We start from the raw sequence: 11,892 nt of genomic DNA on the forward strand, positions 1-11,892 counted from the left end.
ATGTTGTTTTGTAATGTTCTCTGAACTATTTGAGAACATTCCCAATATCAAACCGGTTGGAGAACCTTCCTAGGACATTAACAACATTTTAATTAAATTTAACCATGTTTGAACTTTTAGGAAAGGTTTTTTAAAGTAATGAAATACCAATAAAAAAATGTTTTGTTGTCAAGTTACTTAAATGGGCTGAGAATGTTCCAAAGCCAAGCAACTATCCTACACCATTCCCAGAAAGTTGTGGGAAGGTTGTATGCAAAATAACCATAGGACAACCATGCTATCATCAAGCTCTAAGAATCTTATGGTTTTTTGAACATTATTTGCTAGTTGGGCAATGTGTTTTCTTCAGGAACTATTTGCAGAACTCATCTCAATAAGTAAGACTGAGGAGAGTGTCTCAACAGTGAAATGCATGGGCTGGTGTCTCGAGATGGCACGTTACCGCTCACTGTTTTGGGCACTGAGGCCAATTGCAAATGGGAAACCTGGCAAAGGACCCATGGTTGTCTCCTCTCCTGTTTGTGAGATGCAGCCTGCCATAGAGAGGCTGTTAGCTAAACTAATTCAATCATAGGCTGCCCAGCTAGCACATTTGGTTCCTTGGATGTTGTGGAAACGTACGTTTTTGGTTTCCCATTGGTTCTGGGAATGAAGTCACACGTTTCCTGACATATAAAACGGAGCATTTTTTAAAGGAGAACATGAAAATGAATTTGCTTAGATATTTCAAAGATATTGCAAAGATATTTCTTTTTTTATTGAGGCACGGTGTTGGTGAGATTTGAACTTATGTTCTCTACCTATGGAATTAGTCCACTGCACCACCAGGACAGAGCTAGCATGCCATGTTTTTTTTTTAAATCATTCAAGGCTGTTCATTTTAGTCTATACAAATCCCAATTTCACAGAAACAAGCACTCATTAAGATCAGGTGTGGCCAATCAGTGGGTGCGGCCAACACACCTGAACACGCTGAACAAGATAGAGGATAGAATTTTGTTGATGCTGAGAAAGGAATGTATGTTTTTAAATAACATTCTTAGAACGTTTTCTTGTGTTTTTATTATGGAAAGTTTTCTTAATGTTCTGAGAACATGACTTTAAATAGAACCATGAGGAAACCTGTAGAAAATGTTATGATGAAGTACTGAAATTCTCACCTAAGAAACATATGGTTCTCAGAATATTATGTACTAGCTGGGTATCCTGCACCATTCCTAGAACGTTGTGGGAAGGTTGTATGCAAAATAACCATAGGAGAATCACGCTTTCACCAAACTTTAAGAAACATATGGTTCTCAGAACATTATGTGCTAACTGGGCGTATTGTTATCAAACTTTTAACATTATACATAAATTCTGTCCACTAGGATTCTCTCAGAGTCAATACTATTGATTGTATAATTCCCCACATCAGCAATGACAAGATTTAGGTTTGGTTTGAAGACAATCCAAATTCGATAGGAGCGGAAATAAAATGATAGATGTTGAATTAGCACCAGGCTCAGTTACATAAATTATTCTAACCACAATGTCCTTGTCTGTAGGTTTTCATTTTGATATTGAAGGATTGTCGTTTGACTGACTTCAGCACAATTAGCCTAACTTAATCAAATTAACACTATTTGTTTGTTATGTTAAATCAATTTATTTTGAAAATATTACATTTATAAACAGACCTTTTTGATATTTTGACAAACCTGATTCACAGTTGACAGTTACAGACTTAAGACAAAGCACTGACATATTTTCTTTTAATAACACATATATTATAGTATATACAGTGCACCAACCAAAGGCCTAAATCTGAAGTGTTCTGAAGTGTACATTTGAAATCAGGTTGCAATACAAAGTAGGATACAGGCTCTGATCTTCATGGTGTGGTTACCTGTGACATTTTAAGCTGTTTCCAGGCATCATTCAGAGCATTTTCGAAGATGCTTTGTCAGGCAAGCACTATAATTTTCATTTCACAAAAATCCCCTCCATCCCTTTAAGGTGAGCATAAATGGATGACCTGCATCGAGCCATTCTCAGAAAACATAACACCATTAGAGTGACTTGAGGCTAGAATTACTGTACTAAGCGCTGGCATCAGTGCAACGTCAGCAATTGATATTCTAGGAAATAAACCATGAATACAAAGTGTTGAACATAGACACATTGAATTTCCAGGAAAAAGAACATAGAAACAATATTATTTCCAGGATTAAAACCATAACATTTTAAGGTAAAGTATACATCTGGCCTTAAGTATACATGTAGCTTCCTCGGGTCGTTGCTGTGAAAGTCAATTTAGCAGGTAAAATAAGGGTGAATAAATAAGAGCAGAGCCAGGAACTTTGAATGGAGCAGCACATAAACACGTACACTAAGAAGCTTTATCTAAGACAGCTCAAAAACCTGAGATTCTCCTCGATACTGTCAGGTAACATACTGGGCTGGCAGTTGAGTTCTGTTGGTTTTTGGAGTGTAATTTTCAAACCACATGCAAACTGTAAATGAAACGCATTTAAATTCCCAACAATTTTGAGGGGGAAATATCTTAAATTGCTAGGCATAAACAAAACATGCTTGGAGATATTAAATGCAATGAAGACACACACAGACAGAGTCATTGTCATAATCATATTCATAAAACGTTTCTGTGAAATAGAACTTTGTATCATTGGCTGCGTTTACACAGGCAGCCCAATTCTGATTGTTTGCCCAATTATAGGCAAAAGAGCTGATCTGATTGGTCAAAAGATCAATTAGTGGAAAAAGATCAAAATTGGATTGCCTGTGTTCGAGTGAAGACACAGACAACATATCAGATACACTATGGAGCTCTTGTAGCATTATATCCAACCACCTGCATGGTCACAGTTATACGAGAGTCTGAAAAGGCCTGGGCTCCACCAGACTATTAGACATGTTTCTCAGATCAGCCACAGAGTGGACCGCCCTGTAGCCTAGAAGAGAGAGTGTATCATTGCACAGAGTCTGCAAAGTCCTCACTATATCAAACCCTAGTCTCAGCCTCCAGCTCTCTGCTGTGGCTTTGGAGTCTCTGGTGGTGGAGTACTTATAGTTCCACTCGGATGTAGGAGGCGCGCTGTTGTTGGTGTTCTGTGCGATCCACGAGTGCACGCTTTCATCCATCTCCAACCCCACAAACCTGTAGATCTCCTGAGCCTTCTCCTTGGGGTTGAGGGCCAGGTCCTCGTAGCGCACCAAGAGGTAGCGTCCACGCAGCCACGCCGGCCTCTGCAGCATTGTCTCTGCCGAGTCTGCCATGTCCCTGCAGGTGCTGGTGATCTGAGCTAGGTCTACGTAGTGCGGCTGCCTGCCTGTAGCATTCCAGATCTTCCAGGCACGAAACTGCTCAGAGAATGCCATCATGCGCGAGGCCAGGATGGCTCTGGGGTCGCGCACCAGGTGAACGATCCTTAGGTCTAGCCGTGGGTCCTCGGTCAGGGTGCGCAGGTCCCCCACCTCAGGGACACGCACCGTCTTGATGGCCACGTGACCCCGTGACAGACACGCGATGGAGGCCAGGGTGAGGTTCAGCGCCCCGCACTTCTTGGGGCACCAGGTCTCATCAGGCTGACTCCCAGAGGCCGAGGCCCCCTCACCACCCTCGGGGCACACAGGGGGGGAGCAGAGAGCTCGGCTGGAACTCCGGCGGAAGAAGGACCCAGTGACGTGGTCCTGGGGCTCAGGGCGGATGTAGTTCTCCAGGAAGCGTAGGTCACAGGTGTAGAGGTTGAGGAGGAGGTCCCTGTAGGCCCCCAGCAGGGCCCGGCGATCCAGGGCCTGACGCAGTCTGCCACTGGAGTTGGTGAAGGCCTGCTGGACGTGGTAGAGGGGCTCGAACGCGTAGAAGATGGCCGGATGCTGGTTGAAGAGCTGACCGGTGAAGGAGGAGCCGCTGCGGGTGGTGGCGAACAGGAGGATGTGGCGACGGGAGGCCATGGCCGATGTTTCCATGGGCAACGTGTTGTTCTCACACAGAGCTCTCCACCTGGAGTCTAGAAGGACAAGGGGACAAGGAGAGGATATCTGTACCCATGTAATACACATAGTAGCCTATTGTACTGTGATAGTTGCAATAACTACAGTAGCTGCATATGCTTGTAGAATATCCTCTATGGGCTAGGTGGGACGCTTGCGTCCCACCTACGTAACAGCCACTGGCAGCCTGTGGCGCGATTTTCAAAACGTTAAAAATCCTATTACTTCAATTTCTCAAACATATGACTATTTTACAGCTATTTAAAGACAAGACTCTCGTTAATCTAACCACACTGTCCGATTTCAAAAAGGCTTTACAACGAAAGCAAAACATTAGATTATGTCAGCAGAGTACCAAGCCAGAAATAATCAGACACCCATTTTTCAAGCCAGCATATAATGTCACCAAAACCCAGAAGACAGCTAAATGCAGCACTCACCTTTGATGATCTTCATCAGATGACAACCCTAGGACATTATGTTATACAATACATGCATGTTTTGTTCAATCAAGTTCATATTTATATCAAAAACCAGCTTTTTACATTAGCATGTGACGTTCAGAACTAGCATACCCCCCGCAAACTTCTGGGGAATTCGCTAACATTTTACTAAATTACTCACGATAAACGTTCACAAAAAGCATAACAATTATTTTAAGAATTATAGATACAGACCTCCTCTATGCACTCGATATGTCCGATTTTAAAATAGCTTTTTGGTGAAAGCACATTTTGCAATATTCTAAGTACATAGCCCAGGCATCACGGGCTCGCTATTTAGACACCCGGCAAGTTTAGCACTCACCATAATCATATTTACTATTATAAAAGTTTGATTACCTTTTGTTGTCTTCGTCAGAATGCACACCCAGGACTGCTACTTCAATAACAAATGTTGGTTTGGTCCAAAATAATCCATCGTTATATCCGAATAGCGGCGTTTTGTTCGTGCGTTCCAGACACTATCCGAAATAGTAAAGAAGTGTCGCGCGCATGGCGCAATTCGTGACAATAAAATTCTAAATATTCCATTGCCGTACTTCGAAGCATGTCAACCGCTGTTTAAAATCAATTTTTACGCCATTTTTCTCGTAGAAAAGCGATAATATTCCGACAGGGAATCTCCTTTTCGGCAAACAGAGGAAAAAATCCCAAAGGCGGGGGCGGTCGGGTCACGCGCCTAAGCCCAGTGTCCCTTGATCGGCCACTTGAGAAAGGCGATAATGTGTTTCAGCCTGGGGCTGGAATGACGACATTCTGTTTTTTCCCGGGCTCTGAGCGCCTATGGACGACGTGGGAAGTGTCACGTTAGAGCAGAGATCCTTAGTAAATGATAGAGATGGAAAAGAAGTTCAAGAAATGGTCAGACAGGCCACTTCCTGTAAAGGAATCTCTCAGGTTTTGACCTGCCATTTGAGTTCTGTTATACTCACAGACACCATTCAAACAGTTTTAGAAAATGTAGGGTGTTTTCTATCCATATGTAATAAGTATATGCATATTCTAGTTACTGGGTAGGAGTGGTAACCAGATTAAATCGGGTATGTTTTTTTATCCAGCCGTGTCAATACTGCCCCCTAGTCCTAACAGGATATGATACAGTTGATTAAGTATTAAAAAAGTCTATATACAACAGTATGGGTCTTAGTTGACTTATTTAGAGGGCAACTTCATGATTGTTCTTTATTTTACTACTTTATGAATACAACTTTTAATATTAATTGGTTGACTTTCATACAATTTCAGACAAACACGTTCTACAACCAATCCTAAGCTCTTGGCACATGGACACGTGGAATGAAAGAAGCTTATAAAAGTAAAATAGAATCCAGTATCATCATCATAACAGAGGACTAAGAAAAACCAACTGAAGACTCTATCCAGCCAATTTGCTTAAATAATTCAGAAAGTAGGCTAAACATGCATGAGTAAGATGCTTGTCTGCCGATGTTTACCCAAGGACTGGTGAAATGTCTCCTCTCTAAATATAGAGCGGATTGCTAACGTGTAATTACTGCTGATGAGGAGTTGATTGCAAAGGGGTCGTTACTTTTATCTGGAGACGAGCTTGACGAAAGGCGTATACAGCCACCCCGCAAAAGCTGATTAATGAGGATAAACTGGAGGATAATTGTCAAATGAATAAAAGTGAATCACAGATATTACATCTCTCTCATCCTCTCCTCCATGAAAAGGGGAATTCCCTTGGGCTTACTATTTGCTCTCTCCCTCTGCTCCTCGAGAGTCACTGACTAATGACCCCACGCAAACAAACTTTCTTCCCGTATGAATACCACATAAGGGTTTTATGTGGGAAAAATTTCACAAACTCAAACTTGTGAACCCTGAATGTATATACTCAATTAGTCGGTTTTTGAAATATATTATCAAGCAATTGTAAAATAAAATGTCTATGTATGCCCTCTACTGGTCGCATTTAAAGTGACTGCTGGCCATCAGTTGAGTCTTGTACAAGTTATTGCTACTATGTCTAATCAGTGGCGGTCAGTGCCGTTTAAGATGAGGGAGGACCATTTCTCTTTTTTATGAGCATGGCCTTATTTCTATTACAGCATATTGGATGACTGTCATTCATATTCCATTCACCCAGTTCAATGTAACATTGATAGGCTTAGGCTACTACATGATACTCAACATGTTCCCTGTACCCATCATGAGTTTGCTACAACCTAGCCTATGAATGAAAGTTTACAATGTAGTGGCACACAGGTCGAGAGGAGAAAGATTTTAGGTGACAGACAGTGACACATGGACAGACAGTGACACATTCATATACCAAGTTACACACTCTTACCTGTACCTAGCTGATCAGGAGTATAATCATTAGTCAAGCAGTTGCAAAAGGAGAGTTTCTATTGGACAAATTCAGGTATCCCCGTTTCATTCTGTTTGCTTCCGTTTAAGAAACATTTTTCAACAGAATCCTTTCACCTTTTCCCTTTGCTTGTGGACTTCAATGCACAGCACATCAGCTGTCTGACGGCCAGGCGAAAAAGCCTTTCCAAGCCAAACCTTCATATCATAACCGCTACAGACAGCCTACATTGTTGTCACCATATTAGCTAAAGTAACATCATAGTCAACATAGCTAATAGAATTAACGCGTTAGTAAACCCGCTACAATCGTGTAGTGCAGTATACAGTCAGTAAGCCATTTAGTAGTTATACCGGTGGGACCCGGTGGCAACAAATTAGTAAAACCAAAAGCTTACCTTGACTTGGAAGAGTTCCAGTGTTGGATAGTCATAGCCAGCAAGCTAACATAGCATCCCTCTGTTTGAGCAGGGTGTTTGAGTAGGCTAAACTACAGTAGCTAGCTGTATTTGCTACCTAAATAAGTGAAAGTAAAAAAAATATATCTCACTTGCTCCTCCTTCATTTTTGAATTAATGAATTTGTTCAAAACTGTTCAGCTATTGTCTTTCTCTCTCTTTGAGTCAACTACTCACCACATTTTATGCAGTGCTAGCTAGCTGTAGGTTATGCTTTCAGTACTAGATTCATTCTCTGATCCTTTGATTCGGTGGACAACATGTCAGTTCATGCTGCAAGAGCTCTAGGTTGGAGGATGTCCTCCGGAAGTTGTCATAATTACTGTGAAAGTCTATGGATGGGGGTGAGAACCATGAGCCTCCTAGGTTTTGTATTGAAGTCAATGTACACAGAGGAGGACAGAAGCTAGCTAGCTGTCCTCCGACTACACCATGGTGCTACCCTACAAAGTTGAGGCTCCTATAGACCTTCATTGCAAAACAGTGTGTTTTAATTAATTATTTGGTGGAATGTGAATATATTTTGTGTAGTTTTATCTATATAAAATATATTTTCTTAAATGAAATTCACTGTGGAGGATGGTCCTCCCATTCCTCCTCTGAGGAGCCTCCACTAGTCTAGCTACATAATAGAGGTATCAGTTTAAACCCTACCAGTTACTGAGCAAGACTAGAACACAGTCTCAATGAAAATTCTACTTTAATTAAAGAACAAAATACATACAGTCGAATGTATAGCTACTTCTGTTTGTTGCTCAGTCTTGTTATGTGCTTTGCAAATAGAGCCTTACCTCTGGGCTGTTGGCTCTCACAGCGGTAGACACACACTAAGTACATACAGTACAATGCATGCTCCCATGTGTGCTCCCTAAGCCATATATACAGTCCAGCCACTTTGTGCTTGTTCTGTATTAGTGGTTACATGCTTGGCAGAGATATGCCTATACCTTTGGGCAGCTGGCTCTGGCAGTGGTAGACACACACAAAGTAGGCTAGAACATACAGCAGAATGTGTGCTCCCTAAGCCATATACTAGTATAGCCACTTTGTGCTTGTTTTTCTGAGTTAGTGGGGACATGCTTGGCAGAGTTTTGACCCCACCTTTGGGCTGTGGGCTCTGGCAATGTAAGACTCCTCAGTAGACACACAAAGTAGATACACTGGAATGTGTGCTCCCTAAGCCATGTAGAGTACAGCCAATTGTGCTTGTTGTTGTGCATTAGTGGTTTCATGCTTGAGTTTTCTCTTACCTTTGGGCTGTCGGTTTTGACAGTGGTAGACGCCACCGTGGCAGGGCCCGGACAGGGAGTCTCTCAGGGTGCGGATGGCTGTGTACTGGACCCCCAGAGAGGCACACACCAGCAGCAGCACTGTCTTCCAGGAGCACTCCATCCTGCGTCCTCCTCCGGCCTTACATCCTTCACGCTGCAGCCACCAGGGGAAACACAGAGAGGTGACACTCCTCACACACTGTCCTCAGGGAGAACAAGAGCGATGCAGAAGAGTAGTCCTCTGGGATTTTAACTTTCTGCAGACATTCTGACCAGAGCAGGAAAGAGAAAAATATTTTACGAGCAGCTTTTTTCCTTCTTCGTAACGTTGCAAAAATCAGAAACTTTATGTAAAAAAAGTATGCAGAAAATGTATCCATGCCTTTGTCACAGATTAAACTACTGCAATGCTCTACTATCCGGCTACCTGGGTAAGGCACTAACTAAACTTCAGCTAGTGCAAAATATGGCTGCTATAACCTTGACTAAACCCAAAAAGTGTGATCATATTACTCCAGTGTTAGCTTCTCTACACTGTCCTCCTGTTAATTCTAGGGCTGATTTCAAGGTTTTACTGTTAACCTACAAAGAATTACATGGACTTGCTCCTATTTACAGTGCCTTCAGGAAGTATTCACACCCCTTGACTTTTTCCTCATTTTGTTATGTTAACAAAAAAAATCTTTGATTTTGAATCACTGGCTTACACACAATAACCCATAATGTCAAAGTGAATTATGTTTTTAGGAATTTTTACAAATTAATTCAAATCAAAAGCTGAAATGTCTTGAGTCAATAAGTATTCAACCCTTTTGTTTTATATTTTTTTGTCAATTTTTATTGAACCTTTATTTAACTAGGCAAGTCAGTTAAGAATAAATTCTTTTTTTACAATGACTGCCTACACCGGCCAAACCTGGACGATGCTGAGCCAACTGTGCGCCGCACTATGGGACTCCCAATCACAGCCGGTTGTGAGATATTGTTATGGCTAGACTAAATAAGTTCTGGAGTAAAATTGTGCTTAGCAAGTCACACAATAAGTTGCATAGACTAAGTGTGCAATAATAGTGTTTAGCAAGATTTTGGAATGACTACGTCATCTCTGTACCCCACACATACAATTATCTGTAAGATCCCTCAGTCGAGCTGTGAATATCAAACACAGATTCAACCACAAAGACCAGGGATGTTTTCCAATGCCTCGCAAAGAAGGGCACCTATTGGTAGATGGGTAAAAATAAAAAAAGCAGACATTAAGTATCCCTTTGAGCATGGTGAAGTTATCAATTACACTTTGGATGGTGTATCAATACACCCAGTCACTACAAAGATACAGGCATCCTTCCTAACTCAGTGGCCGGAGAGGAAGGAAATAGCTTTAAAGTCACCATCAGGCCAATGGTGACTTTAAAACAGTTACAGTGTTTAATGGCTGTGATAAGAGAAAAATGTGTTTTTAAAGAAATTAGAACGTAACAGAAAAGGAGATGAACCATTGAACCCCCTCCTTGTTGCATTTCAATGGTTCATCTCCTTTTCAGTTACGCTCTAATTTGTTTAAAAACACATTTATATATAATTGAAATGTAATGTAACTTGCAATGTATGATATTAGTCCAGTTTAAAAACAATAAATCAAATCAAATTTGTCACATGCTCGAATACAACAGTGAAATGCTTACTGACAAGCCCTTAACCAACGATGCAGTTTTAAGAAAATACCTAAAAAATTAAGTTAAAAAAGTAAGAGATAAGAAAAACTAAAAATTAAAGAGCAGCAGTAAATAACAATAGTGGGGCTATATACAGGGGGTACCAGCGGTGGCGGTTCTAGACCATTTCAACTGGGGGGGACAAGCTGGGGCCAGTTGTACTGTTAGAGGGGCCAGTTACATTAGACGTTATTGTTGTCATATCGTTTTGCATGTGGTACGATACTGTTGTGTTTCCGCCTAAAGCCGTCCCTCTAGAAAATATGTGGGTTAAATTAGTGTTCTGCGTTGCCACTGTCTAATAATGGATGTAAAAAAAGAACGATAACACATTTTTGCTATGTAAAAATTATTTCATACTCCACATTTAGGGGGGCCACAAGGGGGTCCAAAATTGTTGTCACAGGGGCACTGGCCCATCTGCCTCCCCAGAACCGCTAGTGGGTACCAGTACAATGTCAATGTGTCAATGTGCGGGGGCACTGGTGTCGAGGTAGTTGAGATAATTATGGACACGCAAGTAGGGTTGTTAAAGTGGCTATGCGTAGCAGAGAGAACAGTCTATGAACAGGGTGGCTGGAGTCTTTGATGATTTTTAGGGCCTTCCTCTGACACCGCCTGGTATAGAGGTCCTGGAAGGCAGGAAGCTTGGCCCCGGTGATGTACTGGGCCGTACACACTACCCTCTGTAGTGTCTTGCGGTCGGAGGCCGAGCAGTTGCCATACCAGGCAGTGATGCAACCCGTCATGATGCTCTCGATTGTGCAGCTGTAAATTCTTTTGAGGATCTTAGGACCCATGCCAAATCGTTTCAGTCTCCTGAGGGGGAATAGGTTTTGTCGTACCCTCTTTATGACTGTCTTGGTGTGCTTGAACCATGTTAGTTTGTTGTTGATGTGGACGCCAAGGAACTTGAAGCTTTCAACCTGCTCCACTACAGCCCCGTCGATGAGAATGGGGGCGTGCTTGGTCCTCCTTTTCCTGTAGTCCACAATCATCTCCTTTGTCTTGATCATGTTGAGGGAGAAGTTGTTGTCCTTTCACCACATGGTCAGGTCTCTGACCTCCTCCCTATAGGCTGTCTCATCATTGTCGGTGATCAGGCCTACCACAGTGTGTCATCGGTAAACTTAATGATGGTGTTGGGAGTCGTGCCTGGCCGTGCAGTCATGAATGAACAGGGAGTACAGAAGGGGACTGAGTATGCACCCCTGAGGGGCCCCGTGTTGAGGATCAGTGTGGCGGATGTGTTGTTGCCTACCCTTACCACCTGGGGGCGGCCCCTCAGGAAGTCTAGGATCCAGTTGCAGAGTGATCTCTTTAGTCCCAGGGTCCTTAGCTTAGTGATGAGCTTTGAGGGCACTATGGTGTTGAACGCTGAGCTGTAGTCAATGAATAGCATTCTCACATAGGTGTTCCTTTTGTCCAGGTGGGAAAGGGCAGTGTGAAGTGCAATAGAGATTGCATCATCTGTGGATCTGTTGGTGCGGTATGCAAATTGGAGTGGGCCTAGGGTTTCTGGGATAATGGTGTTTCAAAGCATTTCATGGCTACAGAAGTGAGTGCTACGGGTCGGTAGTCATTTAGGCAGGTTAACTTAGTGTTCTTGGGCACA

At 42.3% G+C, this 11,892-nt stretch overlaps 1 protein-coding gene across 1 annotated transcript; it reads right to left on the reverse strand.

Annotated features, from left to right (window-relative positions):
* Positions 1-1,726: 1,726 nt before the first annotated feature.
* Positions 1,727-9,313, reverse strand: LOC106561444 (carbohydrate sulfotransferase 1). Its single transcript, XM_014125408.3, has 2 exons — positions 8,542-9,313; positions 1,727-4,013 (listed from the first exon to the last, which is right to left on the reverse strand). The coding sequence occupies exons 1-2, from the start codon at positions 8,681-8,683 to the stop codon at positions 2,869-2,871; spliced, it is 1,287 nt and encodes a 428-aa protein (XP_013980883.1). The 5' UTR covers positions 8,684-9,313; the 3' UTR covers positions 1,727-2,868.
* Between the last annotated feature and the right edge of the window lie 2,579 nt (positions 9,314-11,892).

Source organism: Salmo salar, chromosome 10 (genome assembly GCF_965601325.2).
Source record: "Salmo salar chromosome 10, fSalSal1, whole genome shotgun sequence".
NCBI classification, from domain to species: domain Eukaryota; kingdom Metazoa; phylum Chordata; class Actinopteri; order Salmoniformes; family Salmonidae; genus Salmo; species Salmo salar.